At 41.2% G+C, this 25,154-nt stretch overlaps 1 protein-coding gene across 2 annotated transcripts in view; it reads left to right on the forward strand.

The window, feature by feature from the left end:
* Positions 1 to 2,672: 2,672 nt before the first annotated feature.
* Positions 2,673 to 25,154, forward strand: part of prkar2aa (protein kinase, cAMP-dependent, regulatory, type II, alpha A) — a 45,309-nt gene continuing 22,827 nt past the window's right edge. Inside the window, exons 1-2 of one of the 2 annotated variants that reach the window (XM_067591677.1) lie at positions 2,673 to 3,350; positions 4,253 to 4,532. In XM_067591677.1, coding sequence (XP_067447778.1) covers positions 4,286 to 4,532 — 247 coding nt within the window. In that variant the 5' untranslated portion in view covers positions 2,673 to 3,350; positions 4,253 to 4,285. Of the gene's footprint in view, positions 3,351 to 4,248; positions 4,533 to 25,154 lie in introns of both variants that reach the window. The other variant, XM_067591676.1, reaches the window with a different exon arrangement.

Genomic DNA, 25,154 nt, shown 5'->3' on the forward strand with positions numbered 1-25,154 from the left:
TTATGTTGGCTTTTCCTTTAATTTGTCACCTGTCTGTATGTACAGCATGTTTGTGGCTTAAATTTAACATTTGTCAACAATTAGGTATTTATTCATCAACATTGTAATACTTAACATGAACAGGGTCTCTAGACTCTAGAATATCAGAAAATAATTTTGGGGGTAAATTGAGCCATTGACTCAACTTGCCCCAACATCACTGGCACTTTTTACCCCACAACCTCCATTTTGACAAAACTGTTTTACACAGTGGCTCAGATCCACAATTATGCTAAGTTTATGACCTTGTTTTGTAGCTTACACTGACTTAAATTAACATGTAATAATGTCCAAAACTTGCTCTGTTTTGCTTGAGTCCAAGATGGATTGAGTAATGTGAACTATTCTTTCTTAATTTGTGGTCACATGATTAATTTTGCTTATGGTTACCTAGATAAAGGGGGTGGCTTATTTTACCCACTGGCTCTATTTACCCCGTTCTCCCCTACTGAATTTGATAGAATGAAATACATGCTGTACTGTGTTTATGTTTTGTAGTGTTCACCTCCATCGCTGCCCGTGTTACTGAGTCTGAACAGTGCAAATTGTTTCAAAATTTTTAATTTATTAATAGTGTCACTTCTGCTTTTATCAGGCACACTGGATGATGGCAGTGTAAGGATGAAATCCAACAAGGTTAACTACCCAGGCAACCCACATCACTGCAAGCACATGGCACAGTACTCTTCATCACTCAGTTGTCTCTTCATAAAGCCCCCTTCTCTCACCCCCACCCCCCCCCATTCTCCTTTACTCATCCTCATGTCAACACCTGATAACGACTACAGAGGAAATTGGCTGTTCGTCAGCAGTCCGACGCTGTGATGTTTGGAGAGGATAGATACTAAAACACACACACAGTATATACACACACTCACACACTGTACACGCTATCTTTCTCACTCCATCTCTGTCTCTCTTGCTTTCTTTTTTCTTTGCCCCATTTTCTTTCTCCTTGCCTCTCTCTCTCTCTCTCTTTCTCTGAATATGTAGGCTATGAGCTCTCCTTGAGACATTTTTGGACTTAGTTGGAACCCCATTAGCAGCAACTCCCAAAGGATGTCACTTCTAGGAAAAGCCAAGAGTAGAGTCTTTACATGTGAATATTCATCTGTCACTTACAGTAAGGATTGTGCCACCACTTGTTCATGTTCCTGTGAATCCAGAGGGAAATCTTTCCACAGAAAAATGCACTCCCATGGGAGATACGTAGACATGAGAAGTATCACAGGCCAATTCACATACAGCAGTGATTACTCCTAACAAGTGGAGAACATTAGGGTTCACAAGCTAAATGAATTTCAGTAATGTGTTTTCAATCAATTCGTCATCCACCCTTTGGGATTGAGATACTGTTATACTGATGATGTGGTTTGTTTGGAGGAGTTTGATCCGTTTTTGAAAAAGCATTTCTGCAGTTTGGAATTGGTTGCAATGTCTGTGAGAAAATCTTAAAACAGTCAGCTAAATCCTGCTCTCTTAAGAATGTGTTATTCCTAAAGTTTCCTTTCCCAGCAGAGGGAGCCTGGAGGTCTCTTTTATCTCTATGTTTATTGAAACAAAGACCTAAGCCAATCAGAAACCGGTTGGAGGAATTAAATCCAGGCTCGCTGTGGCCATGGCAACGGCTTTACCTCTGTGACAGCTGAGGAATGGGAGAGAGGAGATGCTACATGGACTGTGGTGGTGCTTAGCAAACCTCAGAATAGGCACCTATAGATCTTCTCTCAGTGACCCCGCTCCACCTCGACTGGCCTCATTTCTGCAGGGGAATACTGATTGTACACCTGGATTAAAACAAGAGCAGGAAGGTGGAAAAGGAAACAAGAATCAGCACCATGAATGCACTGAAGTTGTGTATACAAAAATAGACAGAAAAACAGGCTGACACATTTACTTGGGTGGAATGCAGTTTCAAGGGTTACATGAAGATTTGATTTATGAATTCAGAGAATAACAGCATATTGTGCTGTCTCATCTGTCTGAAGTGCACTGAAAGTCTGGAAGGACAGAAGGAAATGATGGATGGAACAGAAGATGAATGGCAGGCTAGGAAATAAGTGAATGATTAGGACATGGAAGGGAACTTGGACAAAAGTGTTTTGAGTATTTTTACACCTAATAGCTTTTAAAAAAAAGACTTTCTGTTGCAAACTTGCAGGTGTCTGATCAAGATGTGTTATCAGTCTAAGACCATGAAAATATTCAGTAATACCCAATGAATGAGTAAAATAAATACGTAAATAAAAATAACAACAGCAATAAAAGCAACAACAAAATTCCATATCACAGGTACTGTATATTTTTAAGGAGGTCAAGAAGCCGCAGGCTTATACAATGAACCTACCCTCAACTTAAGGAGAGAAACATACAATAACAAAAAAGAAAAAAAAACACATAACACATAAATACAAAATCATAAATCATAAAACACAATATTTCTAGAGATCCCTACTAAACTGATAAGGCCGCCTCTGTAGGTGTGGTCCTATTTAGAGTGTACTAATATGGTTCTGCCTTTAACTTCCATGACTACAACCGATTGGCTGGGATATTCTAAACTTCTACTCTGATTGGTCGAACTTTCTGTCAATCAATGTCAAACCTCACAGACTAACCGCGCCTGCTCACGGTTCATTCGTGCATGTAGAGCTGAGGAGCGAGCGCCTCGCCGGGAGGGACGAGACGTGCTTTCAGTGCATATTTGCAAGCATCCTCCGTTATAATTAGCCGTCGTAGTGCTGGAATAACGTTAAAAAGACGTTTTCGTTGGTACTTCTGGTTAGACTTCACGGCTTTATTTTGGCGGTGTGGCGCAGCGCTGTAAACGCCGAGCTTAGGATTTGTCACCTGGCTGCAGCAGCTGACTTACTTGTGTCTTGAGGAGAGAGTGGAGCCGCTCGGCTGTTGGCAAAAGAAAACCGGCAGTTGCTAACAAGTAGTTAGCAAGTCAGCCCGTTAGCTTGCTACTTAGCCAGCTCTCCCTGCTGTCACAGCAAGTCCCACCCTCAGCAAAGTACGTGGACGTCGTAAAGAGGCTGCAGTGGTGAAGTCGAGTGCTTTTCTACCCTCAACTTAGCCAGCATCGCTGTACAGCTGGCTGGCGAGCTAAAACAGCCTACTAAACGTTAGCTAGGTGACGCTAACGTACAAATTGTTGGCTTTACGTTGGACAAGTGTCTTCTGTGGAGGGATACGGTCGCTACACTGGCAAAGAGACTGGCTAAAAAGAAGAGGCGAAATAAGAGAGAACAAGGAAGACGCCGAGAAGGAGGGGACTGGCTAGTTTAGCCGGGGAGACAGAATCGCACGTAAGTGACACTTGGTAACATTAGGTTAGCTTACTGGTCCAGTACAACTTTCTGTGCTTGCATAGCAACGTTTATCTAGTCGGCCAATGATCTGTGGCTTAGCCCCTGCAGCCAGTGCGCCATACTATAACGTAAGCTAACGGGAAAGGCTTCCTTGAAGGTGGCACACCAGCTAGCAGGGTAGCTAATGCTTTGGAGGGTTGAAAGTGAGACACCACCATTGCACTTGAATCGCAGCTCGACTAACGTTACGTCTGCTGCAGTCATTCCCCTGTTTGCTAAGTTATAGATGGGTAAGTTCAGTCAAGTGATCGGCTAGTCTATCTGTGGATCGTAAAACGCAGTTAAGTGGCTAACCTAGATGTCATGAGTATTAGCTAATTAGCCGCTCAGCTAGCTAGGTTTCAGCCGGCCACCCACCCAAGTTCACAGCTCAGTTTCTGACGATGTGAAGCAGTAATGTTATTGAAACCCAACGTATGTCACTGGTTATCTGGTCCCCCCCATGGCAAATGTTGGACTCATATCTGTTCTGTGCAGCTGAGGGAACTGTGTGTTCCTTGGCTCACCCCTCTAGATAAAGTAGCCGCTCAGTGACAATGTCTCACAGCAACACTTGCACTACCTTGCTTATAAATGGCAGTGTAGTATCTGTTCAGCTGTCAAACTTGATGGTAATTTCTTCAGTTACCCTGGCTGTCCCAGAGCATTCAAGTTGCCTTGCAGAGCTGTAATCAGCCACTTAACATTCACAGGCCACGCAGAGGCACACAGTGTACTGGCACAGTAAAAGTCAAAGTCAGGTTTTCAAACTAACAATCACAGCCCAGTGGTTAAACCACAAGTATGGCTCTGTATTGATACTAATTCTGACTCATTTTCATTTCTCTTCCTGTAGATAGATAGCAAACGCCGCCACCGAGCCACACACAGCCATGAGTATTGAGATACCGGTGGGGTTGACAGAACTGCTGCAGGGCTACACTGTGGAGGTGCTGCGACAAAGGCCGTCAGACCTGGTGGATTTTGCAGTACAGTACTTCACCCGTTTGCGGGATACCAGAAGTCAAGATGGGGCCAGTGCCGTTGGCAAGACGGGGAAAGGAGTGATGTTTGACGGGGAGCCGATGCAAACAGAGTCCAACGGAGAGGATGATGAAGATGATGATTCTGACTTTGAGCGTGAGTTGATGTTTTGTTGCTATGATTGTCAGCGTTGAGTTGAAGTTGTTTGTGTGAGTGAAACATGATCTTTTTGTTTGTGTGAGGGAGTTGGAGAGGGAAAGAGAGAAAGTGAAGGTGACACCTGCCATATTTGCATATGCACACTCGCTCTCAGAAAATCCCATTGAGCAGACAGCTCAGCAAGGCAGCCCTCATCTGGCACTCATCTAATTTAGGTCTTCTCCACTCTCATTATCCATCTGGCTTTCAATATCTAGCAGTATCTAAAATAGTATTTTAACTGTTTTCATTTAAAATAGTAAGTTTCAAGGCCCTCACAAGGGCACATTGAGTTAAACATAGCTTTCCACTCAAATAGTTTCAGACATTTGAAAAATATTTAAGATTTGCTGTGCTCAAGTGAAAGTTATGACCTTATGAAAGCTTTCCATCAAAGAGGTCTTGAACTACACGACATGAAATGGACTTGAACTAGTGAAGAAAACTTTGCAGCCCAATCAAATTTTACATTGACTCTTATCAAACAGCCTGTCGTTACCACTGATAATGTCATAAGTTGATACTTGTACCATTTTAACAGCATATACTGTTAAATCCATGTTGCCAGAAAACTGAAATGGGACCAGATGTACAACTTGACATTCAAAGTAGTTATAGAATTGTTAACAAAAAACATTTTCATGATAAAATGATTTTTACTTAGCAGCAATATACCAGCATTTAGTTAATGAACTGGAAGAATTGAACTTTCAAAGTCCCGCACAGTGTGTTACCTTCAGCAGCAGCGATGCCTTGCCTCTTTCGCATCACTCCCCTGTGTTTGACAGACTGGCAGAAGATGCAAGCTGCTCCAAAGCTCAGCTCTCCCCTCTGCTGCTGAGAGCAGCGTGGCCTAGATCACATCAGTGTGCTGAGGAGCCAGGGGCTGTAGCCTTGTGAATGGGGGTTCTGTGTTTTCTCAATGAGTTGATCCACTGATGAACTGTGAATCTATCATAGGTGTATCTTCCAAAATTCAGTGATGCGCAAGTAACATTTTTATGGCAGGATTTCACGATGCTTTTTGTGTGTGTAACTGCCAAAATAACACAATCCAAATCAGTGACCGATACTAAAGCAGTGGTGGAGTGTAAAATCTAGTTGCTAGGGAAAATAGTAAGAGCCTTGTGAATTCAGGAATTCATTTGACTTGTTTCTTGAGATTTTCAACCTCAGTTCTAGTGTTGCTCAGTTTCATGTATAGATTAACCATATTTATTATGCCCTATATGCTAATGTTTATCTCTGCTGAAAGCAATATTGGCCAACCTTGTAGATTGGTACAAGTTAGCTCAGGGTGTAAGGGGGATTACAGTTTCTGTTTCTCTGCTCACACAAGTGGGGTTTGGTTGCTGTCAAACAGCTGTGACCTCAGCTGCAGGAGCCTGTGAGTGAGTGTGTGCACATGTTGTGTTTGTGTGTGTGTGTGCATATCATTGGTTCATGTGTACGTGCATGCTTGTGAAAGCAAACAGATGTTTTATGACTTGATTTTACACCCGTTCAAATTCCAGCCTAGTGACGACATGAAGCAGTTCTTCCTAGTACATTCTGATTAGCAATCGGTTGTTAAGCGTTTTCCACACCTCATCCAAGGTAGCAATAAAGGACAGGGAGCTGATACTGTGGTGCTCTATGAGGAAGCTTTTGCCTGAATGCTGTGGGTCACACACATGACATCCAAGGCATTAGATTATCCAACCGGGCCTGTATACACTGCCCCCAGGGGACATTCATTTCAGATGGGAACAACACAGGCCTGTATAATCAAAGACATCATGTGCTCTTGCCTGACCACTGTTATAGCCTATAGGTATAAGCAGTTCACTAGCACATGCTCCAAAGCAGTTTGATCTTGTGCAGAAAACACCAAAATAACTTTTTAAACTCTGGAGTGCAAAACAGGGATGAATATTCTTACTTATGTCCACAGGTAGTACATACCCAACTACAAATCTGGATTGGTTTCAACAGAGATAAAAAGTTCTTCAACTGTTGTAACAATGAACAATCTACAGACAATAAGATATATTCCAGTCACAGTGCTGGGACCATTAATGCTAGAATACACAGGGTGTTTCTCTGTATGCAACTACAAGCTATCTGTAATACAGTTTTATGGGGTGTTCTAGTGGACTAAGGTTTTGGCATACAGATAGTACTAAAATTGAGCCAGAACATTCTCTAAGGCCTGACGTTAATATACTTATAAGAAGTTTGGAAAATGTTTCAGCTGACGACTTGAAAGTCATTTTATCACCATTAGAACACAAGTCATTAAAAAACTTTGCTGCTTTTGTCATGTGGTGACCTCCTAGAGGTAGGGCAATGACTCATTTTGGGTTTTGAACCCTTGATTAAGACATATGGCCATTATGAAATATTATATTGACTTGAGATGGAATAGATCAGGTCTCTGTAATGGAGAAGTAGTTTTATTGGGCCTATGATTAAGACTGATTTTGTTTGGAGAACTTGAAGGTGAAATTCCAGTTGTGTAATACGAACATGATCTCCATTTGATGTAGCTGTTGTATGTAAAAAAAAATCTTGACACTTTTTTTATTTTCTTTTATTAAGCTACTTACAGTTATGATGATTCACCAGTGTGCTCGTAACCTTTCGTTTGTGCTTGCAGGAGAATAACTGTGTGTGAGTGTGTCGGCTAAACGCCTGAGATGTAAATCAACTAGATGGTCAGTAATGTATTCTCATGGATAGTACAGTGTATTCTTAAAAACATGACGTCCTATTTAACACGCTTTATTTCCGTAGCCCTTGCGGCCTAAATCCACAGCAGGATCACTACACAGGCCTAAGCTGCTTAATAAAAGGAGATATTGTTTTGAATACAAACTGTTGTACCTCCATCATATCTGGTGATGTTGGGCCAAAGATTTGGGAGTAACCCTTCCTGTGTTGAGACCAAGCTACTGTTAAGAAATGGTATGATGAGAGATTTAAATAAACGTTTAATTCAGAGCCACTATATTTTGCCAGACAGTTAGTGTAGAGTAGGCTAAAGCACAGGACACTGATATTAAAGAAGAAATGCAGTTAAACTTGAATTGAATGTATTAGGATCACCTGCTGCCTCCTTTAAATAGACTCACCAGGTGAAATGTGTGGTCTTTTCATTTTACTCTGCGTTCACTTGAGTTACAAAGTGCAGAAGTAGGTGAAGGAAAGTAGACTTCATGCGAAGAGAGTGCAATACAAGGGAGGTCTTCCTGATATGCGTGGTTTTTTTTTCGAGCTGGGCTGTCTTGTGTCAGTCTGGCAGTGTGTTTCTACTGAGAGAAACATGAGGGGATGAATAAAGGCTTCTGTGACTGAAATGAGTGGGACTTTTTATTAAAAGATGAGTGGAGGGACAGATGAGTCCCATGGATGATAATAGAAATGAATTAATGTGTTTTTATAAGAAAGACAGCAGAGATAAAGCAGAGACTATATGAAAAAGTGTTTTAGGGAAGAGATAGGTTTTTTTTAAAAAAAACCCAAAACTGCTCATTTTCTTCAACAGAAGAAAGCTTTGTAGTTTGATGACAGACTCACCTGAGAGACTTTAAGCTTAGCTCTTATTAATCCTGAACAATGTAGTCTAAACAATAGATGAATGGGAACTTGAAGCTGTATTTTATAGTTTCTTCTTCCTCAAAAGCATCAGTCAGTATTTTTGATAGTCCCAACCCAGTTAATTACAATATTACAGAACATTTGGACCTGATCAAACAAACAGTTAAAGGAGTCATATTCAAGTCTTCCCATGTTTTATCTTATTTCTCAATGATCCATTCAGAACAATTTTTTTTACAAAGTCACGCTAGCCTCCGGCATCCTCGCCACTGTCGCCAGATTGGGGTTGGGTATGTTTGGCTTCTTACTTGCAAAGCTTTTATTGCATTTACAGTAACGTAACAAATGGAGTTGTCATCAACTTTAGTAACGTTATCTTCACTTCACCCGTCTCTCCTCTGCTCCGCTCCGTGTGTATGTGGAGGGGCTGAAACCCGCCAGAGAGCAGAGGAAGAGAAACTAGCGTGACCGTAAATGACAGCAAAACGCAGTAGAGACTCTCACACTGAGCTGAAATGAAATGAGTGCACAAAAATAAGTTAATAACATAAATAAAATATTTTGTTTCTTTTGGGGGGTCAGTGTTTTCCAGGGTACGACACAGAGGTTGACTCATGTTTCTGAACAAAATTTGTCATCTGCCCACGTCCCCGAGGGTCCACACACAGCCCAAAGTTTTCGAGTCTGTTTGGACTTAATGCAGCAACAAATATGTGAACAAGTCCGTATATGCAGACACCCAAAGCTGTATAAGGAGAACATGTATATTTGCCACTTTAATAGGACCACAATGTGTGGAGCACATGCATATGCTACTTGCATGTTTGCTTGTTGAGGTTAATGTAGCTCAGAGCTTATGGTCACATATGTGGTCTGTCTCTTCCCTCACTTTGGCACCTCTTTCTCGTAGCTGTTCTCTCTTACTTGGTTTATGTCAAACTGAGACTATGTCTACATAAAGCTGGCTAAATTCTTAAACGCAGTTTTCGAGCAAAAACGACGTGTCCACAGCAGGAGTTTCAGCTTGTTCCTGCAAATATCTGTCAGCATTAAAACGACATAACAGGCAACTCTCCTCCTACTGGGCATGTGCAGAGGACAGACAAGCAAGTCAGCCACAGAAAACCAGCGAAGAAGAAACTGTATACTATTCCTGTTTCCACGGCAGCTACCTGACATTTAGTTTATTACAAGCTGATTACAACAATTGCAGCAAGAGGAAGTTATTAGATAGCTATGGTTAACCCTAAAAAAGCTATCAAAGTAGACAATGAGAACAACACTCACACGAAACCATCTGCAATTGTTGTTATTGTCCTTGTGTTTCTTCTTTTTTTTCCCTCTTCCTTGTTTTGTCACCGATATTACAGTGTTTCTATTAAGCTCAGACTCTGTTTTCCCTGTACACACTACAACGCCAAGGCAGCGTTTTCACACTTACACACTCTAGAGGCTGTTTTGGAAAACCTCCGTTTTCGGGGGAGAAAAACGCTGCGTTAGTCTGGTCGGTGGGTCGAAAAGATGCTCTTACCAACTTAGCCGGCTTAGTGTGGACATGGTCTAAGTCCCTCTCTCTGTCCCTTGCTTGACCCCCCCTGCTGTTCTGCCTTTCACTCTGTTTCCTTCTGTTCTTTGGCTCATTTCCCCTTTTCCTCTCTGATATAGTAATGATTAGGCTCTGTGTTCACTAGATAGAGTAACTCTGACAGTTCTAATATACATATTAAGGGCAGAGAGAGCCTTATATTTTTCTTCAATGTGTACTATTTTTTCTTCTCTGTTCTCATTTTTCTCTCCTAATTCACACATATGGTTTTCAGTATTTATTTTTTTCTTTTCAGTTTTGCTTAGAGACATATTCCTTTCAGTTGTGTGTGTGCTAAATGGACATAATACTGTGCCTGTATTGGCGCTGGTAATTAGTGCAATAAGCAGAGCTGATGTCCGTATTCATTATCCTGCAGGGACAGTGTGTGTTTGTGCACAGTTGTATGGGCGATTAAATGGCTGAGGGAGCTCATGCACGCACAAATGCCCGTCACTGAGTGTGTACATTTTGTGTGTCTGTCTAGGTGTGCATATGGTTGGTCTCGGTGCAGTGTTGTGCAACAGGTGACCTGATTAGTAGGCTTCACTCTATGTCCAGTGTGCTTTAAGCCTGCAGTCTGCAAATCTTACACAGCCTAGCATCCCTACAGACACCTGACGTACTGGCTGACTGACAGCGCTAAGTGGAAAAGCCCTCAGACGGTTCACTACTCAGTCTGGCTGTCTGACTGTTTTTTAATACAGTTACCTGTCTGCCTACCTGATCTCTTCAGGTCTTTTCTGTCTTTCTTTCTGTCTGTATATATTTTTACCACGTTTGAAACACAAAAGTCTTAGAAATACTAGTTCTGCTGATTTCGGCTCTCTACTCAGTCTGACTTGCTCTTAATCGCTGAGTCACTGATTGATTTATCAGTGATGTTATTTTGCTGTTGAAGCTTTGATTAATGACCATTGTGAATGTGAAGGACTCTCGCCACAGCTCCTCACAGTGAATCCACTAATACATTTTTGTATCAGTTTCATCATTTAACGTTATTAGAAAGCATTGAATGACAGGATGTGAAGTTGGAACCTTTTATCCCAATTTGCTCATCCTATTTACTGGATATTAACTTATTCATCCATGCAGTTATCATGAATGAAAAACAAGCAGTGAGCACTGGTCAGATTATTTTTGTGAGGTTTTGAGCAAGGTTTTTTTTTTTTAAAACCTTCTTTTGCCCCAGTTGCACCACCAGTAGTGGTGGTGCAACTTAAACTAATAGTTTCTATAGACTGATATGAGAAGAATCTCATCACAACTTCAAATTCATAGTTTATTATTATCCTTTTGCAGAAAACATGAAGATAGATATAATATATTTATTACAGTGATCTTAAATGTTAGAGCATAACATGCATTTATCTCTGCATTCTGCATAATAAACTACATTCAGTTCAGACTGACCACATATTGGGAATCTAAATGTTTCCTTTCTCGCCTTAAAAAATATAAAAACTTAAAGTGACATATTAAACAGTCCTGCAGCAAAGAAACAGCTTAATCTCTGCCATCGCTGCCGGTTGGTACGGAATTGCATTCTGGGATACTTGGCTTCAGCACTACCAGTGAGAGAGATTTACCTGGCGGTGATAGGCTTAATCAGCATTGTGTGAACTTGTTATGCAAGGGCTTGAATGTAACAGACGTTCACTTATACATAAAAGTCCTGAACTTCAGCCTTAAGTCTGTTAACAGAACGTGCTCTCTTTATGTGTTTTGTATGTGTCTTTTCCTTTTACTCTTTCCTCTGTTTACCAAAGTATGAGTGTTTCTCTTCTGCTCCAGCTGTTGATCATCCTCTCTATTAAACTGTCTAATTTGTCTTTCTGCTTTTCCGTCATTCCTTTGAAAGCCAGCCTGCTGGTTTATCTACCCTCTTGCCTACCTGCCCGCTGTCATCCTCTTTGCCTTTCTTATCTTTGTGAGCTTACTTCTTTGTCTGTTGCCTTATCTCTTTAACTCTCTGTGTACCTGTTTCTCCACCTCCCCCTATGCCTTTTTCTCTATTTTACTACATCCTATCTTCCTGTCTGCATATTTCTGTACATGTCTCTTTGGATCATTTGTCATCATGTCCATATCCCCTTTCTGTGTCCATATCAGTTTATTCAAATAAGGACCATGCTAGAAAACATTAACAGTGACGGCAAGAGACACACTGAATTGCACAGATACCAGATGTAGAGCAAAAACAACTTAAAACAACAACGACAACATGCTTTTGTCAATTCTTAGGTCACGGTTCAAGTCACAAAGATGCACTTTCAAATCTTGTGCAAATAAGGAATTCAAAGTCTCTGACATCCTGTAACCGTCTTTATCTGATCTCCAGGTAAGGCGACGTGTCCGTGCATCCACAAGAACATTTTTGCGGTTGAGAGAAGCAGCGTGTTTGTTTGTTTGTCATTAGGATCCTGTTAGAATGTCATAGTGGCAAGCTGGTCTTCTTTTGCAAAGAGTAATGAGAGACAAAGCTTGAAGAAAGGAAAAAAAAAAAAAGCAAAATGCACATGAACATCTGAACAGATGAAAGAACATATTGACGTGGACCAAAAAGAAATCCAAAACCAATTGTGAAAAAGGAGAAAAGACAGTTGAAGCAATGACAGGGCAGTCAGACAACCTGGTTTTCATTTGCTGATAAACATCATTTGAACTTTAGTACTTCCTCATTCTCTGTCCTCAAGCCATCTCTAGTGGCGCTGTGGAAAAATTAGGAAATGGAGGGGGTTGGCAGGCCTTTAGCCACTGGCTGTACATCCTCCTCTGCTGCTCCTGTTTGGAGTTCACACGGCCCCCTCGCTCCAACACACACTCTATCTCTAGGTCGTAATGTGTTCTGACCACTGCCTCGCCAAGTCCATTTATAGCCTTCACTATCATACCACCTATTGAACCCCATGAAGTCCCGAATGACTTTCTCCACAGTTGAAGCAAATAAACATAATACAAAACATTTAGGTACATGTTTTTAACCTCCTGCTCCGTGTCAAACAGACCAGAGAGGATGTGTTGCGCTTCCTTTCTCTCTACATGTTGTAACTGTGAATTTACAAGCCATTAGTTACGTGTGGTTACCTCTCACCTCAGACTGCATTGACAGTTTGCAACAAAAGGGAGCATGGGATAAAAAAAAAAATGTCCCATGAATGTCCCATTCATTGAGATTTGTTTAACTCCATTTACAAATTAAACATCATCGGTCAGGGGTCAGGGATAAAATACTTTGAGAAAATGTTAGAGATCAGAGTGCAAAATAATTGGGGAAACCTTTGCACTGTAAAGAATACATGCTTTCAATAGTGCATTCATATGGAGATCTGCAACTTTGATGTTTATGTGTTTAAAAAAAAAAAAAGAGGTGGGTCAGAGTTTTGCATCAAAGCCTTGTACCAATGAGTGATGTTTAAAGCGAAACATTCAACGGCCGTGGACCCAAACTGACCCCCGTTTGTCTTTGAACAGAGAGAGTGAAAGTAGGGAGTGAAAAACATTATTACAGTTGGGTAGTGAGGGAAGTAGGAGTGTGCTCAGAGTTCACAGTAAACCTAACACGGTATAGAACAAAGTTACGGAGAAATATGAGAACAAAAGACGAATAAGACAAAAAGAGGAGGAGGAGGCTGAGCTGAGCTGATCAAATTACAGAGGATGTGGGAATCAGTGAGTTTAGGATCTTCACACAAACAGATGCTTTTTTTTTTTATGTCTTCAGATTTCCCACGTTTGACAAATGGCATCTTCTGTAATACAGATTCTTTTCATCGTGTTTTCTTGTCCACCGGCCACAAGAACATCCCAGTATTAACAACAAAACCACACATTCCAGTATTAACCCAATTAGAACAATACTTAAGCCCAAGTAAGGTAATATTCAAAATGTCTGAACAGTGACTCTCTGTTAGAGATTTCACCGCGTTTTGTCACACATGTGGCAATCTTAACCGCTTTACAATGAATGCCAAAGACGTTGTCTTGCGAAACGCGTCACGCTGTATATCTTCCATTGTTTTGTCATTTACGAGCACTCTTTGCCACTATTTCATTCTCCGCAAACATGCTTCCTGTGTGGCCATTTTCCAAGTGGTTTGTCTTTCCTCGGGGCAACCATCTTTTAGCATCATGTCCCAGCTGAATCTACTCATGTTTAAAATAATATTTAACAAAAAGAACGTCGCTCGGAGCAGTGTTTTTGCATAATTTGCATGAAGGGCAAACCATAGTAGAACAGTATGGCAACATAACGTTTGAGGTTTAACACTGGAGGGAAAGTGTAAGATCATGTGGAAACGGTGGCCTCATTCATCTGACTGTGCTCGAGAGCATGAATATGAATGGAATAGTCCTATAAGAAAACCATGTATGCAGATGCGGTTTAGAGATAGGCCTACTTAGGATAAGATCAGTCATTGGATTATTACAGGTAATGTAAATATAGTTGGATTCATACATTTATCAGCCTGATATCCTGCTTTACTCTAATCCACCAGATCTTTAAAAATTCAACAAAGGCTGGTTACTCAACATTGCAGCCGTAAGAGTAGACAAATTTATCACCCACAGTTCTTATTTGTCAGCGTTTCCCAACCTACCTATGTGAAATAAGAGTGAACTGACCAAGATTTTGGGACTAGTGGGTTACCTAGCACTATTTTCCTTTTTTTTTTTTTAGCAATTTTCTGCCCTACATTTGCACAAGAAGACCTTGTGAAAACAGGTCATTGTAACACGTTCAGTTTGTCCTCCGTCGTAGGCTTGCTTGCATGGGTCTTCACCATTTGCAGAGTGACAGAATGACAAAACACATTTCACAGTTTTCTCTCTATCTGTCTTTTTTTTTTTTCTCTGTCACACTCTGGTGCATTCCTGTTTGCCTTTTTCCAGATTCAGCCTTCAGACACATTTAGATCTTTCCAGAGCGTTGACGACCACATCTTTGTTTTCCATCTATTTGTCTGTCAGTCTGTTATTATATATCAGCCATCGCTCCTTTATCCTGTTTGCTATGAACGTACTCCGTCATTCTCTCTATCCCACCTGTCTCCTTCTCCCTGCATGCGTCGGTCTCAATGCACAGGCCCAATCTCATTAGACAAGATGGCTTAGAGAGAGAAGGGGTTATTAGGGTGGTTTAGCAGAACCGTCTTTGGCAGGGCAAGAGAGAGAATTAACAAGGGGGAGAGGTTTAGAGAAAGAAGGAAAGCATGAATGAGGAGGAGAGACTGAATGAGAGAGAAACTAGTGGATTAGAGCCAACATTAAATATCAGCCAAATGCTGTTAAATTTTGACTTTGGCAGCTGAGTTTGTCTATCCTTTCAGCCACTTTGGCAGGCAGGATCCAGATATTGTTCAAAGGTATTCTAAGAAATATCCGTCTTGTCTGTCTAGTAATCTGTTAAAAGTGGTGGTTGATTATGGGAATCCTTCTTAACCTGCCTCTGTACGCACCCATGTACTTCATAGAGTGATACAGAGACGTGCGGATGGACAGGTGAGAGACAGGACTCAGGTGGACAGGTCGGTGGAGGTTTGTCAAACTTGCAGGCACTGAGAATTGAACTGACAGTCGGTCACTCAGGTCGACTGGGGTTATCCATATCATGTGTCTGGCATTTATCTTAACGAAATCAAATGCATGGTCATGTTTTGCTGTGCATTGAGTGATTCCACTTTAGCAATTAGAGCTTCCTAGAAACCCAGCTAAAGTGCTTTTGGGAGCAGGCTGGATCACAGCTTTTTGTGTGTGTTAGGATGGAGAGATGGGTTGTATGAAGGAGACAATAACCTGCTTCTGATGTGGTATTTGTTCAGTGCAGATAGTCGTTTAGGGGCTATGGGGATCATTTGCGCATCTGTTTTCCATTAAAGGAAGGTACAAGAATGTTGGATTAGTTGTGCATATATGTGGAAATCTCATAACGTACTCAGAGGTGCAAACCTGTCACCTTTCGGCAAAATTTGCCGTTTTGAATCCAAAAGAGGGCATTTGTGTGATTCGTGTAGATCTGATGACTAGACATTGTACGGGGGAAAAAAAAGTGACAGCTGCATCCAACCAGATATTGTTCTTCGCAGACTATCACACCCATGAGCCAATGGGATTGTTTACAGCGTGCGTGCATGTGACACAGACCAGCACGGAATATCTGAACACAGACAAGTTTAGTTTATAGTTTTGAGTGACAGAACAAACATCAGAATTCCACAAGCCAAAATTACAACGGGAAGATTCGTTGTTGAATGTTCAATCAGTCAAAACGAACATAAACAATGTACAGATAAATAATGGTTTTGCTACAGGTGGTAGCTGGCCAGCTAACGTTAGCCTTGCAAGTTCACATTTAGCCTACCAATTGAAAGTAAATAACATGTTATAATTAAAAGAAAATAACATACAGATAGATATTTAATTGTGACCTGTAGGCCTAAGTGGTAGCACCCGACGGGTGTATGAACAGGGTGTTTATACAACTATACAGTGGTGAGTGAAATGTATTGCATGTTGTATTTTAGACTAAAATAAATACAAATAATTTGTAGGTACACTGGGTATTATAATGTTAAACAGGTTACCCCAATCTCCCCACATAATCTGCAGACCTGCATACTCTGAGCAGGGGAGTGTCGCTATTACAGTTCATCACTTTTGTGTTGATTTTGTTGGAAGCGTGTGTAATTACAGTCCTGATGTCTGAAACTCAGCTCTCAGCCTATTGAAACAGCTTATTTAAACTTGATGGCTGCATTAGAGAACAGAAGCAATGTTTATGTGTGGAGTGGTGCTGAAATCTCATAATTTTACACATTGTGTTATTTCTTTAGCAGGTGTCAAGTAATGTAACCTGTATATTGTATAGTGGATGCAATGCACTTTAATATAATTCTGGACCCGGCTCTGCTCTGTTTTTTTTTGGGGGGGGGGTTAAGTGCCCTGAACTGATGTCCCTCTTACATTACTTTTGTAGCAGTAAGATTACATGAATTCTAGGGTGAGTTCTTCCCTATATTCTAATACTAAAATTGACTGTAAATCCACATTTTAAAGCTGATGTAAAAAGCATCTCTGTCGCCTTTTTCACTCCTGATGAGTTTGCACCCCTGGTACTTAATTGAGAAAACAGTGATTCATTTGTGTACTTTTTGACCTCACCTGTTCAGGCAACAAATGAATTTTGGTATTCACCTGTGACTGTGGTAAGTGAACAAAAGAGTTTCCCCAGCCTCAAGCTAATATGAGTTTTAGAAAAGGGATGATGGTTGGTTTCCTGCCAAATTGGCTGTTAGAGCAGACAGCTGAACAGACAAAGACCAGTATGTGGCCGGTGGTTGTATCACACCCTGCCTCAGACATCATTCTAACTCGTCAACCGAACAGTAGAGCACACCTGTGAAAATTGGGTTTATTTTTATAAATTCTGCACCATTGCTTTAATCATTTGTCACTTTTACATAAGAAGATGGAGATTTTCCACACACTGCGCTTGGTACACATGGTTTCACTCATATCGAGCACAAATCTGCACATGGATCTGGACCTGCACCAAAAACTAATTCCTTGTCCTTTGGCCTACAATATGGTATAATTTTCCACCAAATGTCATTGAAATCTGTTACTGTGTTTTTTGAGGTACACTAACGAACACACAGACAAACATGATTGAGAACATACACCTTGTTAGAAAACACCTTGTTCGAGGTAATGCGAGGTTACGCTTCTTCTCATTTAATGTTTAATGTGATTGGACTAAACATAACAGAGAAAACTGTCTTATCTTCCAATAACGGTCACTGTTTTCCACCAGTTTTCACTATTTACCAGCCCTTTTAAAAAAAAAAAAAAGATTAATTTGGAGTCGATTTTAATACTGTGTAGATGGTGAGTTCAACATAGTCCCCTTAACTGGCGCAGCCATGGTCACCATAGAAACCACTGGCCTTGAAACTGCTCTCAGCCAGTCGCTGCTGTCAGTGACAGTGATGGGCAGCGGCCTCGCCTAATCATGATTCAGATAAAGAAAGTTGAGGAGGTCACTAGCAGTTCACAGCCCTCTTTAACAAGTATCTTTATCGTTATATTTGCATAGCCTTGATATGACAGACTCTCATATCGATGTCTTTGTATTGCAGTTTTGATAATGTGTGTTTGTGTAAGCCTCTCATTATTTATCTAAACAGTTACACTGTTTACTGTCTATCAGTGAGAAATAAAGCTGTCATTGAGAGAGAGAGAGAGTTTAGAGTGTAAAGTAAGCGTACGAGTGTACATTCTTAGGTGATTCAATGGCACAGCAAGTAGTACCCACGAGCTACAAGTTGAATGGTATTGCATTTAATGACCTAAATCTAAACATAGGCCTCAGAATGTGGAGGTTTGGAGTTCTTTTGTGACTGTAAATGGTCACGTAATGGGAGACCAGATCGGCCTTGTTTACGTTACACCCCTGTGGTTTGATGAGAACGTGTTGCGATCTCCTACCCGCAGGCTGGCTGCTAATGTTTTTCTGCCGTTTGACGTTTTTACCACCACACACACACACGACTTCTGGAGGCCAGATATTGTGCTGTACTTGCCTGTTAATGCCATGCGGTTTCTAGCCTGCGCGTTTGTAAACTTTTTCACCCTGGGAGCCAAAACAAATCAACTTAACATCTTCCTGGGGATATGAAAACATATTGCTGCACTTGTCATGTGGAGACTTGACACTTCAGACCCAGATGTTGGTGCCTGAGTGGTTGTAATTATTGTCTTTCAGCTTGCCTTTGCCACATCCCAGGCTACTGGGATAATACTGGTCCATTTAATGTCTCCAATGTCTCCTGTCACCTCGTAGACTCTGTGTCAGCACATCAAAATAATTTCAGGCCCCTCTCTTGTGAGTTCTCCTCATGGCAAAAGAGGCAATATATTTTAATGAAACAAGCTCATGGGGGTAATATCAACTATACACTGTATGAGTTGCAGAAAACCTGCAGCAGCTGGGTTCATAAACTCAGTGCCAGATAAGGTCAGAAAAGGGATTCCTGTCATCCACATTCTGTAATGTCACATTCTACAGGTGACAGGTAACATTCCTCAGGTCTATAATCATACAGGCTGATAACATGGCAGACTCTGGGAACAGAACCTGAGTGAAGATGAAAACATCATAAGCGGTGCACGCTTTACATACAAGGCTTGTGTAGTAATACTAAACAGATACGGGGTATTGTCACATTTAAGAACTATATATATCCTTCATGTTAAAAGGTGTATATATCTCTCAGCAGTGGCACAAGTTCACATTACACTGTGCACCAGCTTTGACGTAAGCACAAAGCAGTTTCCAGTGATGGCCAGTGCCTGCTAGTTCTCTTCACAAATGTGTCGCTTCCAAGAAATATTTCTTGGGAGGAGGCAACATGTCAATGAGAGAAAGAAACTGCTTACTGCTGCGCCTGAGAAAAGAGGTCTTGGGGAAAAACCCCATAAACAAACTACGGTTTAGTCGCTCCCATAGGCATTGAAGTTTCAACACAAGTTTCACCACAATGCTCTGTGTCTCAAATTTTACATTGCTGCAATGACGTGAGAGTATTTTGTCAGATGCGTGTGTTATCAGAAGAAGATGAAATGTTGTGGTCTCACAATACACTTCTGACCAGATCTCAGATATGTGGTCGTCAATGAGATATGACCTTACTTGGTTCACTCTCAAAGCAGCATGTCCTCTGTAGAAAGGTGGAGTCTTGCTCCATGCAGCATTGATTGTCTGTATGCCTTGTATTATTAGTTTGATGTGTGTTGTCCACTGTCCAGTAATAAAAAAATATGATGCTCGTGGCATTTGTACAACACTCATTTTTGCTTCTGCCTCTGTGACTACTGCTGGCCTGTGTAATGTAATGGGGAAAGCGTAGTATTAACACCGCCAGGGTCATGGGGGGATTTCCACAGGCACTAAGTGAGCACTCTCTCATGGTCCTCTAAGATACTTTGAAAAAGCCTCTGCTAAATGGCACACGCATGTGTGCACTGCTATTACTGCAGCTACCAAAGCTTAAAACGGTAGCCGCTCTACTGATAATGCACTTCTGTTTAAATATGCGACACTGTAATCAGATTAATTTGTTTGCAAAGGGTGTAATCAAAGTAAGCATAATATAATTAGTGAATAGGAATTACTTGTCAATCTTTTACTTGTGACTTACAATAAACTATGCTTTAAATGGTGAGTTTAGAAAATATATGCTACTGTGAACAGGATAAAAAGTAAGTAAGAAAAAAGATGGGATGTCCATCATCCAACACACAATCTGTGCTGGATGTGTAACTTGGCAGCAAGTTGTTCATGTTGGCCAGAACAAATGAATAGGCTTCAAGTTAAGTGCTCCAAGTTCATTTTGGAGTGCAAAAACTACACAACGACTCATGTAAACGTGGGGTCATTAGGGATGTTTGGTTACTGCAGATGTTCTGATCATAGTATTACTTTGATGTGATAATTGACCATGGAACATGTAGCTAGTGGTTGACGTTGTGTGTCATGTTGAAGCATAGATGGTAGGTGACAGGTCAAGTCAGACTGAAAGAGTTAAGGTGGGATCAGCAAATCTGGTGATGCTAGGAAAGGGTTAACATCAATGCAGCTATAAGCAGGAGAGGGCTACTTCCTTTTAAGGGCCCAAGTCTTCTGGAGAGTGTGATAGAGGGGGAGAGACAGAGAGCGAGAGAGAGAGGGAGAGAGATACTGGGAAAGGGAGTGAGTCAGATATGGGGCAAGGGTAGAGAATGAGAGAGCAGAAGAGACAGTTTTTGTGGGAGGGAAATGGATAGAGTTAGATAATGGGAAAGGTAAAGAGAGTGAGAAGGGAGTTGCATGGTGGGAAACAGGGGCCGAAACAGAAACAGTGCAGAGCGTGAGAATAATGGTGGAGAGAGAGAGGAAGCTTGATGACATAGGAAGAGGGAGGTAAAAGCTGTGAGAGCTGACAAGAGAAACCGTTTTCTCAGCAAGGATGGAGGAAAAAGAATGAAATAACCAGAGAGCAGAAAGATGCACAATGGTTATAACAAACAAGAAAGAAAACACAAAACTGTGAAGAAAGATGAAAGAGACAAAGCTGCTGCCGCAAGAGCGACACAAAGAAGAGTAAGAGAAACACGTGGCGGAAAGGCGTTTTGTGACAGGGGAAGGCAGCGTGATGGAGGGGAAGAAAAGCCAGAACAGACAGGGTGAAAAAACTGACAAATAAAGCGGTCCATTAGAGAGACAAGCTATTATTTGAGTAATCTAATGGACCCTTGCTCTTCATCTGTCATAGAGGAAACCCCAGTTGTGTGTCTCTGTGTATATTAAGTCCGTTTTGTGGACACTCCTTTGTGTATTTTTGTGATATAGGCACTGTATATGTGAAGCACAGATATTATTTATCAGTGTGTACGTATATTTTTGTATTTCCCGGCCTCAGTGTTATCTTGTAACCTCATATATACCTCATATATCTGTTGTTTTACAACTTCTGTGTAACTGTTTCGACATTCCAACAAGTTCTCCTCGCCACCATAAATCACAGAGCTGAGAAACGATGGGAGATTGGTACAGCAGGTCCGCTAATTTAACTCTCGTGCATCTTCTCTTCATGTTTACATTTCATATATCATGCTTAGCTTCTGCTTACAGGTTCAGCTATGTGTCTGCATGTGTGTCACTGAGACAGAATAAGAGATCTCCACTCCTTTTTAATGTAAGGGATAGTACAGGAGAGGGAGTGTAAGGTGTAAACTAGGGATGTCAGTAGTTAACCATTAATTGGTTGACCGCTGAGAATATTTTTGACTGGTTACGCATGTCGGTCCATAGGTTAATTTGCATGCATATTCTGCTAATGGCTTGACAATTACGTGTTCACAACACCAGATCCTCTTTTTGAATGGATAAAGTACCGGTGTAAACCGACTTCTACAGGGTGTTGTATTATGGGTTGTTTGTAGCTTTAATGTTTCTAGGCTAGGGAGTGTCCTAAAGTCTGTTTATGGTGAGTGTGTTAGTCAGTTTAACCTGTAGGACTTTCTGAAGGCTCGTGTAACATGAGTCCAAAGTGTCTTATGACGTTTCTTCTGCTGAAATTGAATATAGCAAGCTGCCAAATACTATGGTCACATATGATAAGCAGCTTGAAAAGATAAACAGGCAGTCTTGTAAATGCTAACTGCCAGAGAAAATAATTTTTGACCGCTTCCAAGAGCCTGGCAGGAGAGCGTGTGAGTATGTAACTATACTATGTATGTAACTATACGGCTGCCATGTCAGAGGATGGCTCGCAGTCGCAACCAAAGATCACATCCCTGCTAGCTGGGGGGAGAAAGTGTGATGCGCGCCAGTCCAAGGCCATCACCCAGTTGGTGTGCTGAATGATTGAGACAGATATGCTGCCAATCAGTGTCGTAGAGGATGAAGGATTGAAAGGGCTAGTTCGGTACCTCGAGCCTGAGCACATTATGCCACCAAGAGCTACACATTGAAAAACACTTTTAGGAGAAGAAGGATGGGTGTCGGCCTACCAAAAGCAAAATTAACTGAAACTGACATTCCTAGAATAAACTAATGACATGGAAATCTGTTCTTGTACTTGACACAACCAGTTCCGTTGTAAAATGAGTTGTAAAATAGCTGCACTGAGCAGCTGGTGCTGAGCTCTACAACATTTGAAATACTCAGTAATACCACAGTCCCTCAAGCAGCTCCACTGAGCTTAGTGTTTAGCTCAGACCTACTTAGAGGTAGTTGCCATAAATTTCTCTACCTGTTCTAGGATTTTAGGAACTGGTGCGGGGGGAAAAAAAGGACCAGAAGCTTGCCCTCCATAACCTCTATCCTACTGCCACCCACATTACCATGTAGTATTTCTTAAATCTACTCAGGGCACAGAATTAGCACCAGCCACCAGCCAAATGCTGGTGAAATATGCAGGTGGCTGGTAGATTTGCTTCACTCACCAGCTAAAAAAAACAAAACAACGGTGATCTTTTGAGTGGCTGGTAAAATTTGAACATTCACTAGCCATTTGTCGGTGGACAAAAAAGTTAATTTTGCACCCTGAGTCTACTCCAATGATATATCATCTATTTTCCCAGCTGACTCTCATGTGATACAAACAGCTGCTGGTGTGAAACAGCCAGTACTAATAACCCACATTAATGTCATGTGATTATGACAAAGGCGAATTCCTCCGCAAAACAACATCCCATTGATGATATTCAAAAATACTGCTGAAATATTCAGTGTTTTTTAGCGTGTGCTGCTCAATCCATTCGGTAAGGCCTAAATTTGCCGGAGGCAATAATTGACATGTTGTTTGACACTCATAATTTGACTCCGGTGTGACGCACCACAGCCAGCAGACATGATACATCAGCAGTCCTGATACCTGTCACCAGGTTTATTATCTACTGTCTGCTTTCTCTCTCTGGATACCAGCTTCATCATAGCGCTCGAAATATGTGCAGTACTAGTTAACTTGTTGACCTCAGTCAGTAGTGACCGTAGGGAGAAGTTAAACCAAGTCTACAGAACTGATATATCAGGGTGATTTGCTGCCATGTGATGCATTTATTATATAATTGGACATTGGATAATTTTTCAGAACATGCACAGGTTTCTGCTACATACTATGTAGAATATTCTGTTTATTCCAAAAGTTGTATTTTCTTCAGCAATATATGTTGCTATTGGTTGAATACTGTGATAGTTTTTACCACACTAATTTTGTCAATATCGCTCATCCTCAAATTCATTTAAAAAAAATACATGTCAACTCTGCTTTAGGATGCTTTAGGATGGACAGTCTATTTCAAAGAAGCACTACTAGATTGTGGTGATGATGATGTGTGCTTAGTCATCAGGCTGTGTGTGTGTGCGTGCTCATACACTTGTGTATTCGTGTCCTCCTCTGCTGTCTGTGCCTCTGTTTTTTTTTTTTATTATGTGTCTCTCTACATACACTGTAAGTTGGCAGCCTGCGTGTGCAATTGTGTGCACATTTACATAAGTTCTGTAGTGCAGACAGTATGTGTTTTTTGATTAGATTTCCACATTAACTTGGTATTGTAGTGTAAGCTGTAGAGCCTGGAGTTAGCGCTGCAGAGGTCAGCACTTCAGCGCACATTGACTGCTGACATATAGAGAGCCAGACTACATATATCTTCTCTGGGGAGGAGAACATGCAGGGATATGATTTATGTTAGTTCCTCTCTGTATGAGTCTTGGGGAGAAATGAAAGAGGGCATAAGGAAAAATGGAGGAGTCATATAAATTGATAACAGATCATAATGAAAAACAGTGGCTCAGAGTTGGAGGAAAGCTAAGGTATTGATCAGATTGTTGGCAATGCAGGCTCTTGTAGAGGGTCATAAAGTGATGCCACAATTTAAGAATGATTGAAACCCTAATTTCAAAAATCATCTGTATGCTGTTTTGAGGGGAAAACGTCAATTATCTTTTTTTTTTTTTTTTTTTTTTGTTCATCATGTTCACTTCACAGTCAGCCACTGTAGAAAACACTGTCACAAAATCCTCCCTCCTCTGTTCAAAGAGGCTGCACGTGTGCATTTTGAAGGCATGATTCTGGAGGGATTTCTATGTATACGTGGGTGTGCAGTAGGAGACGGGAGCTGATGATGTGCTCTATTGAGTCTGCTATCGACATTTCCAATTGTTGTGTCTCTTCCACCTGCTGTGTGTGTGTGTGTCTGTATAATGTTTCACGTGCGTATATCTTATACTGCATGTATATGTTTTCTGCGTGCCTTACTGTGAGCCCGAGTGCATGATGAAGCTGCTGTGTGTGTGTATGTGCATATATTTCGCGTGAGTGCGTGCCGGCAGAGGCTGACAGTGACGTCCGAGGCTTCTAGCTTTGGAGGAGAGGAAACACGTGAGGGAAGCTCCCTGCTCCACATCTGACCCTGCTGTTATCAATCAGGCCTTGAGAGGTGGAGAGGGAGAGAGGGAGAGTGGGAAAGAGGCACATGCGGAGAAGAGAGAGGCTGTGAGGAAAGGGGGGAAAGAAAAGGAGAGAGTGGGAGGATAGAAGAGGAACAAATGGTTGGGGCTGTTGAAGAAGAGAAATGCAAGAAAAATGAGGAGAGAGAAAGGGGAAGAGTTGGAGGAAGGTAGAGAAACTACCGAGAGTGTTACTGTAACTTGATTAATCATTTAGTCTTTAAAATGTCAAGAAGCCACATGTGAACAAGAGGAGGTCTGTAAATTGCTCGCTTCATCTCACCAGCAGCCACAAAACTCCTCAAGTATTCATTCATTCTAATGATATGAAATGGAGGAAACCAAGCAAAGCTTTGCATTGATAAAAATGAACTAACAAGCATGTATAAAATGTAAGAAATAAATTAAATCTACAGTAAATAAA

This window comes from Thunnus thynnus, chromosome 6, assembly GCF_963924715.1.
Source record: "Thunnus thynnus chromosome 6, fThuThy2.1, whole genome shotgun sequence".
NCBI lineage: Eukaryota > Metazoa > Chordata > Actinopteri > Scombriformes > Scombridae > Thunnus > Thunnus thynnus.